At 36.3% G+C, this 18,738-nt stretch overlaps 1 protein-coding gene and 1 long non-coding RNA gene across 9 annotated transcripts in view; one reads left to right on the forward strand and one right to left on the reverse strand.

Moving 5' to 3' along the window:
• Positions 1-18,738, reverse strand: part of LOC121662649 — a 787,841-nt gene that overhangs the window by 693,802 nt on the left and 75,301 nt on the right. The window lies entirely within an intron of this gene.
• The window catches only part of GRM5 (glutamate metabotropic receptor 5), a 247,690-nt gene that overhangs the window by 187,355 nt on the left and 41,597 nt on the right, over positions 1-18,738 (forward strand). For all 8 annotated transcript variants that reach the window (XM_042024013.1, XM_042024016.1, XM_042024014.1 and 5 more), the window contains 2 exons: positions 9,823-10,069; positions 15,190-15,358. In XM_042024013.1, the coding sequence (XP_041879947.1) occupies positions 9,823-10,069; positions 15,190-15,358 (416 nt within the window). The remainder of the gene's footprint in view (positions 1-9,822; positions 10,070-15,189; positions 15,359-18,738) is intronic.

Raw genomic sequence — 18,738 nt, forward strand, 5'->3', positions numbered from 1 at the left:
AGAAATTTTGATGGTGTGAGTTTAAGATCAAAATCAACATGAATACTTGAAATTGGCATGGTAGTTGTTATTTCTGCCTCATTTCTTATCACCCATATGAACTTGAAAATTATGTCTTTTCAATTCCTATATTTCTATTTGTTTATATCAAGTACTCAGAGTTGTGAATCCTAAATTCCCTCAGTTCAGACAACTGTAAAGATAATACTTGCCCTCGATGGTCACAAGCATTTCACAGACTGTCCTAAGAGTTTCTGCATGATGATGAACTAGTTTTGGTTCTGATTTCACATGGTAAGAAAATTATTTCACAAGTCTACATCTTTTAGTTTATCTAAATAAATGCATGGTCGTCTCCAGAAGCTGCATTAAAAAAAAAACAAACCAAAACCCAAAACGCTCAAAAAAAATCAAGCTAAAGGTGTTTCTCAGGATTGCAATTAACGAGATTAAGTTTATTGAGAAATGCTGGAGAGAAATCAAAACCTATTTTTTACATCAAAAGTCAAGCAATTCTTTACTTCTTGTAATAATGATAAAAAGATAAACATGGAACTGTATTATGATATTAGTAGAGGAGGTCATTATTAAATGAATGTGTCTTTATAAAAAAAAATAACCATTATATTAGTGGGAAACAAAATTAATTGTTCTCTGTAATCCAGTTGTGTTATCATGAAAACATAAAGAATGGCAAGCAGTGTAATCAAGTTTATTCAGTAAGAAGATAAGCACAGGAAGATATGGCTGAAATCTAATAACTGGCTTCACCTGTGCACCAGCTATGAATTTAGTTGTTAAAATCTCTGCATTTGCTTTGATGAAGCCTGCCTAGTAGAATACTAGGCTAAGTTTAACTCTGTGACAGAAAATACAAGAAGTCATAAATCATTGAAATCATCTCCAGTGACTTAAGAGTGTTTCTCTCACTTTTTAACATAAGCTATTCATAGACAGGTTCAGGGCAGGTATTATTATTAAGGAATACATGATTTAGTAAGATATACATAATAAAATTATGAAATCAGCTGAACAAAGAGAATCCAAAAAACAAAAAAAAAAAAGTTTTTCTCTATTCATTTCTATTAAGCACTAAAAAGTTTCCACCCATTCGCGTACACTTAGTTCCCACTGAGATGAAAATTTCAGCATCTAGCTCATTTTTCATTTGCAGATTAGAACATACTTGCTTAATCCAAATGGGTGTCACTGCTGTCATTGCTAAGAACATTGATTTTCTGCCCAGCTGGAGCACTACAGAAAGTGAGGAGTTCATAGACTTATCTGACTTGATTTTCAGTGTAATCAGTTCCATGCCACAGGAGATCTGCTACAAGCCGCCTGTAAAGAACAAGAGTCAGAACAAAGAACTTAAAATACATGTGTAAAAGGAGACATATAATGGCCTCCAAACACTAGGAATTTTACAAGATTTGGATTTGGTTTCACCTCTAGCACCAGTCAGAGATTTTTTTAATATCTATGACCATAGTTCAATGAAGTTCATAAATAGGTCTGCAAGCTGATCCGGATGAATAACTCAAGTCAACGACCACCTTCAGGTCTCAAAAGGCTAATCCAATCCTTTGGTATTGATTGTCTTTAGACCTTTGAAGACTAGACATTTTTGTGCATGCTTTCTTTCAGACAGAGTTCCCACCTCTAATTCCTAGGACTTTTTTATACTGGTGAGGGTGTTTTAAAAATCCATCTTAACACCAAGCAGAAGCAAAACCCAACATTAGCTAATTATGTGGTGAAGCTCTGGCTCAATGGACAGTGGCGGAAAAAGATAAATCCTCAAGGTCATCAGGAGCAGAAGAATATTTATTACATTTACCAGTCTGTTAAATTATTTATTTTGCCTGCACTGTTAAGTGATATTATTTTTCCCATGTTGTGAAAAAGCCAGAGGCAGGAATGGAGCAACATTTTTTATGGGGATACTCAAACACAGAGCAATACCAGAATACACATCCCAAGCATCTGTGATCTAAGTGATAGAGAATAAAAGTAAATAAATAGAGGCTGATGCTGCTGAAGCAGTGCAGTATCTTACTTTGATCGGCAAAGGTTACAGACTTAAGGAAAAAATAGCAGTTTCATGTAAAGGAAGAGTGGGAGCAAGAATCTGGAAGGAGTTGATGGGTCACTTGTGCGGGTACAGCAGGGTCCTGACATTAAATACTGTGGTTCAAATAAATGAAGTAGAAAACAAAGGGAAATTATGGAGGCTGGGTCATCACAGACAAAGGTCAGCCACAAACAAGACATAGAGGGCACTGAAAGTGAGGAAAGCAGCTTATGTATGACATGGCTGGGAGCAAGGACCCAGTTATAGGGTTTGTGGGGAAGAAGAACACACAGTGATGTACAGGTCTCCTGGTTACAGCTCCCATGGAAAGGAGATTTGCAGCAGCATTCTGAATGCATCTTAGCAGGATGCAAAAATCCCAAATTCCATTAATGATTTAACCATGTGGATTCTCTGAGATAAAAGTGCTTTTTCCGAGGGTGTAAAAACTCTCACTGAAGAAGGATGACCAACACATCTCCAAGCAGTTTAGAAGAAGATTAAGAATGAACAAGTTTATTTGCAGAAAGGGAGATTTGAGAAATTTGGGATAAATACAAGGAAAGTTTTGCAGCTTAAGGTACAAATGTGCATACAAAATGAAAGTGCAAAAAATACCTACCTGTTTGCTGAATCTCATCCAGCTCCAGCTGTTTATAACGGTTTCAGATGAACAGAAATTTGGTTTAACAAATGGCCCTTTTGGGTTTCCAGATAGAATGAAGGAATAAAACACGGCTGTGTAGTCTTTTGCACTGCAACATGCAAATCTGTTGATTAAATGTAAGCTCAAATGCCAAAATTGGTTTAATCAGAACCCAGCCAACAAAACATAAGTGCTGTCAGAACTGAACAGTATTTTCCGTATTTCAAGGAATGTGTCACATTTAAACATCATATTCCTCAGACTTAGCTGTACTTTTATTTTTAGATTGCAAATAAAAGAAAAACAAATTTAGTTAAAATTAATTTCTTTAAATAAAGACAAATAAAATAATAATAAAATAAAATAATAATAAATAATAATAATAAAATAATAAAAAATAAATAAATAAATAAATAAATAAAATTTTTAAACAGTGAATTAGAAAGCATTTTAATTCTCCTGAATAAATCCTGTGTGTCATTCAATTTGATACTCATGCTTGGGCACTGGCAAGCTGAATTATGGTCCAGCCCTCATTTTTATGCCCCACATATCAGACCTGGAACTCAAACACTGTTATCACTACTTTTACAGTGATGCTGGGTCAGATCCAGAAATTTCCAAAGGCAAATCAGCTGTAAGGCATAATACCAGATCTGAATTTTCTAGCAGCCTGATATAATCTGAGCCAGGAGCCCACACAGACATGTTACTATTCTTTTGATTCAGAAAAGAAGCAATGTGACACTAAAAACTGCTATATACTCTGGTTTATATTTTTGAAAGCCTTTTTGATATAAATAGATCCTGATTTTAACACACCTGTAACTCAAACACTTTATTAGCTTGACTCTTCTCATTGTTGTTACAGAATTCATCAAACTCCTCCAAAATCTGACTACAAAACTACATTTGTTTTTTCTTCCCTTTATGTTCCCTGACTTCTTCCTTCAATATATTAGATGTATGTAATGATAAACCTAGTGTGACTTTCTTCTTTATATTACAATTCCTTTTCCCACTGCCTTTCTGAGCCTTGAAAACTATCTGGACCATGTCTCTCTAGCCTTAAAAATTAAATTATCGTTAAATTTACTCAGATTATATACATTTCATATTGGATGTTTCAATTGGAATAGCTCCTGCCTTTTTTTTCTCTCAGCAGTTCAACTTCCTGTATGGATTCAAATACTTCATATAAGCATGTTTGCATATACTGAGAGTTTTATACCATCATTTAATAAGCTTTTGCACCTGTAGCACAGTTGTGCTTTGTTGCAATTTGTGACCAAAGAAAATGAATTCTGTAGAGAAAGAATAGTACTGTTGTTAAGAAAATGATATGGAGAAATAGGTATCTATTTACTTACCTTCTCCTAGGACCACCTGTTGCTGTTACTCTTTTTGCTGATTGTAGTGAACTTGACAAGAGAAGCCAGACTTCTGCTGCTGTGTGGGCACCCAGGGATGAAGGTCAACCTCCTGTCAGATTTGTGAGAGCTCTGAGAATGCCTTGGACACTCAGGCTCAGATAGTTGTAAAACACCAAAGTCAACTAAGTACACCGAAAATACCTTTTGAAAGTCTTCTCTGAATTTTAGGGCGCTGAATTTGGTCTCAGTTATTCTCAACATTTCAGTGCTATTCAATATGTAAAGTGTAACAGTGCTGGTATCAGCTTTCAGTTGAGAAGAGTGAAAGTTAGAACTGGTCAAAAGCATTGGGCAAGTGGATTGCACTGGAAGGTATTTCCTCGTCGAATTTCAAAAATGTTCCATAGCAGCATTGAAATGGATCATTTTTGTTTTCTTATCTCAGTAATATTGAAAAGCTTTGTTTCAAGTTTTTAATTTGCACAATGTTTCAGTTTTATGCCATGTGTTTTGCCTCAGCATCAAAATGACATTTCCCAAGAAAAAAGGATATTTGAATTGCATGAAATTTCCCATATAGCAAGAAATATCTATTTTCTTCAGTCTAAGAGACTGTAATAAATTAAAATAGGAAAACAAACAAATAAATAAACTACGTCAATTGATTTTTTAGCAGAAAAATACACCCAGAACCTTACAAATAACACAGAACTGAAAGTTACTTTATCATTTCACACTGCTTTGATAGGAAGCTCTGATAACAGATTTTCAAAAAGGTTCCACAGTCTTTTTCTATATCTTTAGACAACGACAATTTATTTAGATATGAACAATGTGGTTCGTACGCACAATCTTTCCTCTATTTTATAAGATACCTCACATTCCTTCAGTGAAGAGACATGCATGTTTCTGGGATGACTGACTTGGTGGCATGTCATCCAGAGCGCACAGATCCAGGGAAAGTTACGCATGTGTTCCCAAGGAGCACAACAGGGACAACATGGAGTTAAGAAGTCACGCACTGTATCCTCCAGCAGACACTACCATGTCTTTGGTGGAAAGATAAGCCTGTTGTCCTGATTTTTTCTAAGAAATTCACTAAAGAAAAGGAAAGAAAATATAGGAAAACACATTGGTTGATGGACTTCAAGTACCATGAGCAGAATATTAATGTGCAATGTATTTGCTAGCAAAACTAGAACTCATTTCTGTCAGCCTTTTGTCCCTCAAAACAAAAATTAGCACAAAGGATCACTGAAGTTTTCAATGACATATTTATGGAAATTGTACAGAAACTAAATTGTGATATAATCATGGGGAAACATTATGAAATAATTGGAGGCTGTAGGATATGCCTGTGGTTTCCATTGTAATGTCTCTTACGACTTTGTTGTAAACAACCTTTTGATCACTGAGAAATTTTAAAATAATAATAATAATAATAATAATAATAATAATAATAATAAAGAAACTACCAATTTCCCTTCATTTCAGTGTTAAACTAATTGCAGAGCAAAAAAACTACTCTGCACTTTGAAAAAAATATTCTCCCATATTGTGTCTCATATTTTGCTCTCTTATTTCTCCTCAGGGAATGAAATAAGAGGGTTGAGGGATTGCCTGGAATGTAAAGTATTTTCACTCTTCCTTTTACCTTTTTTTCAGTCTTTAAAATGCAAAGTATTGTCATCTTTGGAAAAGTTAGAAAGCAGAAAAAGCATATTGAACCATGGTAATTTGGCACTCTTTAACATCCTTGCTTGATGAGGCTCTGTAGTATCACCAGCTGGCAAGCAGAAAAAATTGTATTTCATCTTCCTTGAGGGTAAAAACAGGAAAAAAAAAGAATGACAGGTTTTACATCAAAAATCTGTAAAATAATGAAATCTATTGAAGAATGCTTATTTTCATGCTAAGTACTAGAAACAATAGACAAATTTCAGAATTCGCTGCAAAGATGTGGGTTCAGTTTGGTTTGGTTTTCCATATTTGGAAGGAGGGGGTCATTCGTAGAAGAACTATTTTATTAGTCTCACTGGTAACCAGGACCACCAGTGCTGGGAGCTGCTGGAGTAGCTCTGGAGCATGGAAGCAGTCCAGAGCTGGCTCACCATGCACAGGGACTAAGCATCCATAAGTGCTTTCTTGGATCACTGCCCATAAGTACACTAATTGTTTCTAAATAGATCCAAGAAATGAACCGTTGCTAGTTGGAATCACTTTCTTGGTGAAAGAACGTGTTTCTTTTTCATCATCTACATATTTGTGTGCTTTGGAGATGTGACAACAGAAAAGAACCAACTTGGATGAGGAGTTTAGTGCTGGGCCTTCTCTGTGCAGTTAATCATACCAGACTCATAGAACAGAATATTTTGGATTGGAAAGGAAAGGACCATAAAGATCCTGTAGTTTTAGTCCCCCTGCCATGGGCAGGGACACCTTCCACAAGACCAAAGCCCCATCCAACCTGGCTTGAGCACTTCCAGGGATGGAGCATTCACAGCTTCTCTGTGCAACTTTTTCCAGTGACTCACCACCTTCAATTTCTTCCTAATATTTAATCTAAACTTGACCTCTTTCCATTTAAAGCCGTTCCCCTTTGTCTCATCACTACGTGCCCTGTTGAAAACCTCAGCATAGATTCATAAATAGGTTGATAAATTCCAAACACTGTCATCACCATGAAATTAATCCGTGCCACATTTGCATGTCATGACTACCTTGTGTCAGGAAAGGTTCTTGACTGAAGACGGCACTCATGGATGAGTAATAAGGATAAGAATATATAAATCTATATATATATATAATATATATATTCAAGCAAGTTCCAGCAAGAGGCAAGAACTCTTAGGTGAACTATGTGTTTAAAGCTACATAAATCATAATTGTTGCACAGATAGATTTAAAATATTTTTACTTTTTTTTTGTTGAGTGAGAGACTACCTTTTAGCTTGTGTATTCAGCCTTCCCTTAAAACCACTTCTAGGGTTATTGAGGTAAATTAGAGTTACTTACATGCTTCAAGTCTGATGTGCCAAAGTACTTTGTGAAATGGGTTGAAAATCACTTTCAGCCTTGGATTTGAGTTTTTTTTAATGCTTGTATTTTTTAAGGCTTTATTACAGTTTACTAAGAGGAAAAACAAATCTTTGTCTTAGTTTTTGTGATGTTCCCTTAAATACAGAATCTTGTGGTACTATAAACTAACCTTGGCAGGTTGGATTTGCCCCTATATAGCCAAGTGAGGCAATTAATATCTCAGGGGAATGTGTTCTCCAGCTGCAGGAAGTGTATTGAAATTCTCACAACAGCTAAATCCCTCACAACTCCATTGACAATTTCCAGCAGCTTCTAGGAAGAGCTAAGCAGCCTAATTATAAATCATCAGGTGAACGGAGTGAGGTTCAGTGTTTAAAGAAAATCAGAATAATAATTCCATAAAATTGAAGCAGAAAGCCCAGTGGAGAGTATGAATAAAGAATTAAGTTATTAGATTTCTAAGCAATCATATGCAATAGAGCAGCTGAAATATTGTTTTACGATAAATACTATTGCCAGTGTAAGTCTGATTCATTCTAATGGCTACTATAATTAACTGCACGGTGTGTGAGCTGCTAATTTTGTGGATGAATAATTGGTTAAACCAAGTTTTGTGTATTGCTGTGTAATACACTTGTTCAATTTTCCACTTAATTTCAGTTAATATGGGTTTTACATGTACTCCACTGTTGTAGTTTTTATGCCTATTATTTTTAATTAGGAAAAAGCAATACCTTGGTAGAACAGAACAAATGAGCAGCACTGTATGTTTTTTCTAAGGGGTTTTTTTTTCCATTAAGATACTTCAAGCTCATATTTCTTAGCCTTCCAAAATGTTAATAATCACTGATCCTGAGGCTGACTGGAAATAGTGCTGCCAGCTTCCACATAAAACAGAAGGGAAAAAGGGATCTTTCAGCTCTCTCATTCATTTACTGACCTCTACACAGTGTTTTTCGGTTCCAACTCTGTGTTTTACTACCCTTTCTGATGTTTCCAGTGCTGCAATATATTTTAGTGATTAGAATTGTGGGGTGATGTTTTTTTTCACCACTGAAAAGGTGTGCTTGTATGTAGCCATACCTATTTTATGATAGAATTGATCACCAGCTGGAGGTTCTTACTCTTTTCCACAAAAGGTGCCTATACATCACAATGGGTTCTTGTCTTATGAATGGATATTGTTAAACTAGATGAGTACCACCCCGAGAGTCATATATTAGTCTTCAATTCTTTAAAGAAAAAAATTGTCTGTGCCTTAATCGTCTCATGCCATAAAATACTTCTCAGACTGTGCTGCCTCTGCAACTCAGATGGGCAAGTGTGAGCACCATCCCTGCCCCTCAAAATGCCTCTGTGGGAGGCAGAGTCTCATGAAGTGGACAGGTTATTTGCATTCCCTTTGCTCTCAGCTGCCCACACAAGGGACTCCCTAGCTCTGAGTCTTGCTGCTTGGTGGATAAAAGGAGAGCAAAGTTCTAACAGAGCTCTTTGTTTGTCCTCCCTCCAGAGACAATTCTTTCTAGGTGTCAGATAAATTTCCAGCACCATTGATGCAGTTGTTTTATCTCTGACTCTTCTCACTTCCCCAGTATTAAAGATCCTGTGGCCAGACTGCAGCTGGGAGGAAAAAGTCCAACGTACTCCTTTTTAGTTTGCCTAGTGCTGTCAACAGAGAAAATCTGTGTTAGTAATAACAGTGGGTTATAAAAAATAAAGGTCTTCAAGGTGCTGCCAAACTAATTTTTTCCTGTGCATTTCACAGAAGCATAAATAGAGAATAGAAATGCAAACATCATGTTTTAAAAACCAAAAAAATTGAGATTCACCAATTCTGGCTAAAGAGAGTCATTGCCTAACCCACACTGTCAAACCGTTCACAGATTTTTTAATGTATTCATCTGTATTGCATTGTCATCCTCACTTCATAAAGAGAGAGGAGCAAGAGATGTACTAGTAGGAGAGTTACCAGGGGGAGTTTCAGTACAGTAAACAGGTGGTACCTAGGGTCAGTCTCTTTGCACAGGATTAGTTCCATGTCTGAAACGAAAGTGTTTTCATAGAATTGTAGCATGGCTTGGATTGGAAGAGACCTTAAAGATAATGTAGTTCCAATTCCTCTGCCATGAGCAGGGGCACCTTCCACTAAACCAGTTTGCTCAGAGCCCCCACCCAACCCAGCCTTGAACACTGCCATGGATGGGGCATCAACAACTTCTCTGGGCAACACTGTTTTTCCACAAGTGGAACGTTTTTATAAGGTCCCTAGAGAATAAACCTCTTATTAGCATTTACATCTCAGCTAATATTTCTGAAGTTTTTGGAGAGATTTTTGCAGGTGGAGAGAAGTCTCTGGGTTCCCTAAAACATTGTTTTATAATGTCCATGGTGCATGCTTTAAAAATAAACGAGCAGCACTCGAAAACCAACAAATGTGAGGTGAGCTGATGAGCTGCACAGAGAAATGTAACATCTGGATAATACCATATTTAAGGAGAACCTCTACTTTCTTTTCTTTGTTTTTATTCTAACATGGTCAGTGTGTGTACCAATAAAAACATCTCTTATGGGCTGTTTAAGACACTTTAAAATACTTTTTCTGCTATTAATAATTAAGCCACCAGCAAATGTCTGAAGATATGACTGTATTCGAGCCCTATTCACTAAACCCTCTGCTTGTTCCCTGACAGGCCAGATGACTCTGAGGACACAGCATGTTCAGGACTCTAAGATGGGCTTTGTAATCAATGCAATATACTCAATGGCCTATGGGCTCCACAACATGCAGCTGTCACTGTGCCCAGGCTATGTGGGCCTCTGTGATGCCATGAGGCCCATAGATGGTCGGAAACTCCTGGAATCCCTCATGAAGACAAACTTTACCGGGGTCTCTGGGGACATGATCTTGTTTGATGAGAATGGTGACTCACCAGGAAGGTAAAGTTGACATTTGTCAAACTGTTTATTAAATCTCTTTTTTTTAAAATGTGTATTTTTTATGGCATTTCAAGTTAAAGATGTGGACTTTCAGGTGTAAAGCTTCCTGCATGAATTTGTATTTTCATCTCTACCATTTTAAGGTATTATTATTTAAAACAAACTATGAGACCTTTCTGTTTGTAGACCAAGATGTCCTCCACAGCCTATTTCTCTCTTTATTTCAGTGTTGAAAGTTATGTGTTTGGTTGAACTATAAACAATTACAGCAGACATAGTTCTTTTATTAAGAAAGCTAAAAAATGTCAGAAATATTGTATTGATATGTCTGGGATTTTTTTTTCATCAGAATTATTAAAAACCTGCTTACTTAGCTTCCAAATGAAACCTTTCCACTTGCATAACACACTAAGCTATCAATCCATACTGTGCTGCTCTAAGACAAATTGAATTTAAACAAAGCTTCTTTTGCTGGTAACATACATACATATGTATAAATATATCTATGAAATATAAGACAAGTTTTTCTATAACATATGTATCCATATAAAGGCACATTAAAAAGATTCATGTGGTGGGATTTTTCTGGGTTTCTGCCTACTGAATTTTCAGAGGATGAACAGCAAGTATGATAGTATTCAAAATATATTTATTCCCTATATTTCAATGGGTTTCCTGTCTCGTTCACTGCTTTTGCTTCAGTATTTGAGATAGCCCTTTATGTCCACATTACTGGGAGGTTTTTAAAATCTTTGTTATGATACCATATAAACAGATGACTAAAGGGAAAATTTTTATCCTGTACACTCATTTAAATTTTGTCTTCTCCCACTAATGTGAACTGAAAAGAAAGCATTAACTTCCTAGTAGAAATGGGTAGGAAAGTTTGAACTCATTGGTCAAAATATTTGGACATATCCAAAAATTTCTGCAATTTCAAAGCTGATTTTTTTCCTTATTTTATTGCAAACCTGTATAGTCAGCATTCTCCCCAAAAGCAAGCAGGACAGCCACCTACACAGCAGTCTGTGTCTGTTTCCGGAGACACAAATTTTCGAATTCTTCAGACTAGAACTCTAAGAAAGGGCACTCTGAGTTGGTAGGAGAACGAAGACACAAACTGGCAGAAACCTAGGAAAATTTCAGGTGGAAATTTGTTTCCAGAGCTTTTTTAGCATGAGGAAGGCTGTCTTCTGCTAAACATTTCTATTTTTACAAATAGCTGAATTTTGAAGAAAAGTGTTAAGTCTGAATTTTTCTGACCAAATTATTTTTAAAAGATTTGTCTCAGACTTCCTTAAAAGTTTAAAGTAAAAGTTTCCTTTTGGTTTTAAGGGTGCTTAGATGCAGTGGGCTGCATCTAACCCTATTCCAGTCAGTTTCGCTTGTTTCTTGTGTAAAAATGACTGCAATGAGTGATGTGTGGCCTGCCAAAAACAAGTATGTGACATGACAGCATCAATAACAATATCTAAGTATTGCAAAGAGATCTTTTGCTTTACCTTTTCCTCATGTTGGCATTCTTAACAATAATAATTTAACACCATTTGTTGCAAGGAATTTAATTTAATATCTTGGATATTTTTAAATTCTAAGATGATGAAGAAATTATATCACGTGCAGTCATTTGCTCAGTCACAACTGGATATAAGTATTTCCCTGAAGAGCATGGGGACACCATGTTGAATGTGCACCTCAGGATAGCCCAACGCTAAGAAAGTCCAGCTTCCCTGGATTTGTGTGATATTTGGGTCTACTCAAACTAATGGACTGTGTATGGTTACAAAGCGGGCCCAGATTTTGTTTTCTTTTGAATCACAGTTCTTTGTTTCCTCTTGTCCAACAACAGTTACATCGTTAAATCCAGTCTATGTGCTGAGGTCAGACAACATCAAGTCAAACTTTACTCTTTCATGATTAAGAAGATTTTGTGGGAAGCTCCATTTCTAACTTCCAGGTTTTGAGTAGTGTATAGTCTTTTAAGCGCTGTCAAACACTATTTGCAAGACCTTGGAGATGGTGCAGTCATACTGGAACTACTCATCTGCCCTGTTCACTTTCACTGATAACTGCATCTTCACTTTGTAAAACAGGAATTTAAATCCTCACAGCTGTACTGTGATGGTGGTGTTAAGCAGGAAATCAGAACATATAAAGCCTTTCTGACCTAGAAAGCTCAGAATTTTGATGTAGAGCAAAAAGGTTTTGATATTATACAACAGATGATTAATCCCACAAGATACTGTGAATCCTGGCCCTATTCCAAAGTCCTTTATGTCTACGTTGAGTTTTAAGCAGACAGACAGTCTAGTTTAGGGCCTGTTTTGTGTGAGACAGGAGAGAAGGAAAAAAAAATTAGTATGGAAGCCCTGATTCCTCAGGAAGATAACTACTATCTGAAAATACTATCAAAACTCTAAAGAAGAAATTGAGGAGGCAAGAGCAGGCAAGAAAAAACAAGATGCTGATGTTTTGACTGTGCTACCAGTAGAATATGTATTCTCAGCAACTTCATAGCACTTCTGTTTTGAAACAAGTATTTTGCACAGTGATTAGAGCACTGCTGGAAATGTGTTATTGTACCATCTGGTGTCTCCTATCCTAAAGTGACAAACTGTCCCTGTATTATCTCAAGGAACCTCCAGGGAACCTGTGACTCATGAACCTCCACTATAGCAATGGACTTACTGAATCTGGCTATTTCTACCCATCCATCAATGCTTTTCTCCACAGAGAAGAGAGACAAAACTTACTGAGACAATGCTATATTAAATTTATTAGGTTCCTTTCCAGTATTCCCCTTGTGATGTATGCATGGAACTACTAGTGGGGAGATCACTGGTTTAGGTTCTGTGTTCTGTCAAGCACTGGCAGTACTTTTGTTTTTCTGTCCATGAAACCCTAAACTGAAAGCTTTAACAAAGTTATACTCATAGGTGTGTTGCAATGTTCAACAGTGCTGAATAATGGCTCTACAGCGGCTTCTGGACTAAATTTTTGGATAGTCTGTTTAGTCCTTGACAAACTATGGCTGTGAGCCTCAGGAAAAGGTTTATAACCATGTGAAAAAGTCTGTTTCTTTGGGTTTGTGCTTGTGTTACCTGCACTCAATTATTTTGTGTCAATCTGGAATTCATATCTCCAGTTTGGAGGAAGTCATTGTTGAAGCTATGGACATTGCTTTCTTTATAGAAGATGAAAAGTAAAATATTTCAAAATCCAGAAATCTCATAAATTTTTCATTCTACCTGTGCTCATTTCTTCTTCTTTGGAAAGACTCAGGATCAATATAATATGTGTAATATCACATTGTCCATTCAGTCAGACTCCACTTTCATTTCCTTTCAGAGGCTGCTTGCAGTCCTGATCCTGCCCCGGGTGTGATTTTGACATTGAATCCCTGCTGTACCATAGTTGTTCTACTGTGACAGACTTTTCTTGATTCAAAGCACCCTGAAATCCACGGATGAACAATATTATAAAACAACTTTACTGTAATATTTTTTATGTCAGCATGGGAAAAATATTAATGTTAGATATAGTATGGCTACTGCTTGTTAGTCTTAAAAGTGTTTCCTCAAAACTTAAGAGAGATAATCTGTGCATCTGTTGTGGCTTAACCCCAGCCAACAACCAACCTTGCAGCTGCTTGCTCAGTCCTGCACAAACAGAATTGGGGAGAGAACTGAAAGAGCAAGAGCTAGAAAATTCATGGGTTGAGAAAAAGACAGTTTAATAAGAAGAGAAAAAGCTGTGAACACAAGGAAAGCAAACCAAGAAATTCTTTCGTTTCTTCCTGGGCAGGCAGGTGTTCAGCCATCTCCAAGAGAACAGGGCCCTATCATGCATAATGGTGACCTGGGGAGACAAATGCCACAACTCCAAACATCCCCTCCTTCCTCTGTCTTCCCCCTAATTCATATACTGAGTATGATGTCATATGGTCTGGAATACTCCTTGGGTCACTTGGAGTCAGCAGAGTCTCCTCTCAACTTCCCATTCATTCCCAACCTCCTTGACAACGTGACAGTGCAAAAAGGCCTTGGCCCTGTTTAAATTCTGCTCAGCAATAACAAAAACATCTCTATATTATAAACTGTTTTCAGCACAAATCCAAAACACAACCCCATACCAGCCACTGTGAAGAAAATTAACTCTACTCCAACCATACCCAGCACAGTGTCTTACTTAAGAGATTGTTTGATTTAATGAGCATTTTTTTCCTCATCTGTAGACTGAACTTCATAAATTACACTCTTACAATACCACTCTTAATGCAACCCTGTCTATATGCTTTCCCTTCAGGACTAATTTGGTGCCTACTGACAAGAAAAAGATGTCTCCTTATTTATGAACAAGGCAGCTTTTCTAAAGCCAAGATTGTCTTGACCTTCTTAGTCTACATTGTTTTCTTGTTTTCTATCAGTGAATTTCATATCGCTTAGACAGATTAATACCAAATCCACTAAAGAGGAGATAAAGAAAAGCATGACACCTTTTTTCTCAGGAGCTGCCCAATTTTTCAAACATGCCTTACAAAAAAGTGCTAAAAGAACAGGCCTGTAAGGAAGAAAGGTGGGCTGGTGTTCAGAAGTAGGAGGAAGTGAGTCCTACATGGCTCCAGAGACTTCCTGCAAGACTCTGTGGGAGCTGAAGAGAAAGTAGGAGGAAGAAGAACATAAAACTGAAAACTCTGATCAGCTCTATCTTTGACCCAAAAGCAGCCTAGGACTGAGTCATGAGTACTTTCTCTCTTCCCCACCATACTGTACAAGGAATTAAATGTGTTTTGATCACCAAGGAATTACATAAAAAATGGTTGTATGGATGGGAAGGACCAGCATTTGCTGCTGTAATGTTGGAGAAGAGAAAGGAGAAAGAAAAAAAAAAAAAACAATAAAAAGCAAACAAAGAAAACACCCCAGATTAACATACGAAGGAAAAGCAAAGTTATGCTATCCAAAAATTATTGTGAGATACTCAAGGGCAAGCATAATTTTTTAATTGTTTCTTCTTTATTTCAACATGCTTGATTTTTGACTCTATGATGTTCCTTTAATTTGAAATATTTCATTATGTTCTCCTCAACTCAGCTATGTCTTTCCTTTCTGTTTCCAAAGATATGAAATCATGAATTTTAAACAAATGGGGAAGGACTACTTTGATTATATCAATGTTGGCAGCTGGGACAATGGTGAGCTGAAAATGGACGATGATGAAATATGGTCAGAGAAAAGTAATATCATCAGATCTGTGTGCAGTGAACCCTGTGAAAAAGGCCAAATAAAGGTAAATATTTTCTTCATTTGCTTCAGTCTCAAAATTTAAAATTTGCACAGCCTCAAAATTTAAAAGCAAGTTTTTCTTGACCTCTACATGGAGACAGTATCCCACACCTTAATTAAAATGTACAGACTTATGTATCTAGTTCTTACTCTTATTATAATCATCTCACTATTTTCATAAGCTGCCATTTTCTTGACTCCTATATCTGTGGACTGCTGGTTTGTTTTTTGTTTTTTTTTTTACTTATATTCTAAATGCTTTCAAACAGGTATTGTTTGGAGGCTTTTTGCTACATGTTTTTACAGCACCTGATTCAGTGGAGTGCAAATCCCTGACTGGGACTTGTCAGTTCAATTGCAGGTAAATTATAAAAAATAATTGCTACTATTTCAGTGCTAGACATACTCACCCAGACTGGAACACTATTAATCAGACCTTAAGTCTGTGGTATCATCAGAGAACATCAACTACTACCACTACTTCAAACTTCAGGAAATATAGGTAACATATTTTTTAATCATACCTGTTTTACTCCTTCTTTGTTCCCCAGATTTCTGATTTTTCCTTCCTCCCTTTCCAAGCTGCAGTAAGTAGGGAGCATAGATGAGTCAATATATTAATTATACACTATTTTCCTTCAGCATCCCATGACACTTCCTGAAGAACAGTTAAAATACTGCAAGTCCTTATCTTACCTTGCAGTCATTTATATAAAAACCAGTGGAATGAGGGGATGGGTATGTTCAATCGTAAAAAAATCAGGTGCAATTTGTGACAAGTCTCTCTGGAAGCTCACTTTACTCATGTGTTAGAACAGCATGACTGAAAATTGGGAAGCAGATGCAAAGAGGAGCTGATGGGAGCATGACCAATCTCTGCAACACAAACTGAATCTCTTTAGTCTGAGTTTTACAGAATTTTAGGACACGGTCATCATGTTTAATTCACTAATTAGTCTTTGGCAGGGTCATTTAGGTGAGTTTCATCAGACTAATTGCATTTGTCTCCTGTGTAAGCATAAGGAATTATGTCAGATTTATGAATAACATGCTATTCCAGATGAGGAATCATCTCATCCTTGTGTAGGCTTTGAAAACAGTTAAGATCAAGCTTGGTACAGAACGACTTCTTTCTCTTCATTGACAGTAGAAGACACCCAGATAGGACAGTTGGTTCTGATGAGAACACACCTGCAGACACATAAAGGCAGGTGGGATGCACTACTCCCACAGTCACTAAATACAGGTCTGTGGTTAGCCTGCTCCCAGCATGAAGTCATATAGGGTAAGGATAGAGGTGGACAAACAGCTAACATCTTTAGAACTGCATGGCTCTGAGCTCCTCTATGATCTGTTGTCACACCACAGGTGAAGGGAAGTATCTTTTGGTCTTCATTAACACAGTCTCCTTGCACCTTCTGCCCATGCTCCCAAGGATTCTCTCAAGAGGATCCTTCACTGTGAAGCCAAGTCATCACACACTTAAATATATGCTTGAAGTCCTGTGTCTGAAATGTTCTGTTTGTTCCTCATTAGGTTATTGATTATAAATCTCAACGTTTACCTCACAGTCTTTATCTTTGTGGTCTTCACAGATGATGATGGCAGTTTGACCCTACCAAGCTCTGTGGTGGTTTTCCTGCAAACATCTGTGTGACTGACTTATTATGGGGGATTTTGAAACATTGAATGTAATGCTATCCAACATTCAGCAACAGTTGGTGAATCCATTCACAGGACTTGATGAAATCCAAGTACAACCCAACTCTATACTTTTGAAATTGTGTGGATATATGATTATTCAAATAAATAGGTTCAAAGAATTTCCCAGATGACAATGCAAAAGGAAAATTATTTTTTTTAAGAGAATCATTTGTGTTAAAAGGGACAGAAAATATTTGTTTACAGTTAAGTGATACAACAAAGAATTCTTGAGGAAATTAAAAATAAAAGGATGAATAAATTGCTGGCTAAGCAATTTAACACAAAAAGAGTGACTTTGTGTCTTGAAGAACAATTATCTTGATTTCTAGAGAAGGATATATAATCCTTCTCTGGTAGTGCTGGGTGAGAAATTATCAGTGTACCAGTGTCCTGACTGATTTGTCGAATTCCAAGTATTTTACAGAAGATCTTCATTTGCTGGAAAGTTACACAAAAAAGTGTAAATTAATTGTTCATAAAAATTTTTAGGTATTGTGATAATAACAGAGGGTTTCTATTTTGCAATTTAATTTTCTTGACTATTTTATGCAAATAAAATTATGGATTTTTATAATGTGTCAAGGTTATCAAAATATGTCTCTAGAAATCAGTACAAACTTTCTAAAATTTTCTTTTCCCAAATACAAGAAATTTTGTCATTTCTTCAACTTTTCATTCTATTTCAAAATGAAAGAAATCCCAAGATATTATTTTTTCTGAAGGACAGATATTCTATTTTGCTAGTAGATCTAGTCCCAAATCTTGCAGAATAAATCACTTATGCTTTTCTAGCCTTTCCATCAGCTTAGCTGTTTTGGTGTGCTGTTTTCCTTTTCATACTCTACAATTTAAGAAAAAATAAAAACCAGACCACAAAATTTTAAGTTTTTGAAGTCCTCATATTGCTGATAAAAATTACATAATTTCCTTTTATTCACTGCAGTATTGCAAAGAGCAATCCCATTCTTTTTTGATTATGCTCCTTTCCATGTTTGTTTTGGTTTTTTTTTAATTAAAATTGCAATAAAGGCATTTGGCTTTGAATATACTTTCTAAATTCGTCATTGCAAAAGATAAAAAAGTCAACCTACTTCTTATGCTATAATTGGGAATATTTGTTTATAAACTCTTTGGGAAGAGCAGAGAAACTGGGAATACTTTATTTCAAAAAAAAGACATATTGACAAGAAGCACAGATGTTCCCAGAGATGATAAATAAGGATCTTGAAAAATCTGCATTTCAATCCTAAGCATGCAATAACATTTGATAGTAAATTCTGAAATGAGAAATCGGGTCAGATGTTAGAATGGAGACAGATAAGGTTCTCATCCTTAAATGGTAATTAGCAATGCAGTAGTGAAATAATTCTGGAAAAGGAAAGTTCGGTTTGATGTCTGGAAAAATCAGTTTTAATAAATCACTCACTATTGGATGAAAAATAAGCACCCAAAAGTCTTTGGGTAAAGAACCCTTGGGGATGTAATGCTGTTGACATGATTCTCTGTATGGACTGCATTAGAGTAAATTATGTCTTCAATATCATGCACTGGGTTTTGTAGGCACATTGACATCTGTGGAGCTTTGCAAATTCTAAGAGGGCAAAAACCATCTTTTTTGTCATTCTGTACCTCCACTTATACTTCTCTGGGATTGGTGGATTCTTCCTTCTGGTACACACA

Source organism: Corvus kubaryi, unplaced genomic scaffold, assembly GCF_017639235.1.
Source record: "Corvus kubaryi isolate FWS band 111438036 unplaced genomic scaffold, C.kubaryi_AGA036_p1.0 37260, whole genome shotgun sequence".
NCBI classification, from domain to species: Eukaryota; Metazoa; Chordata; class Aves; order Passeriformes; family Corvidae; genus Corvus; species Corvus kubaryi.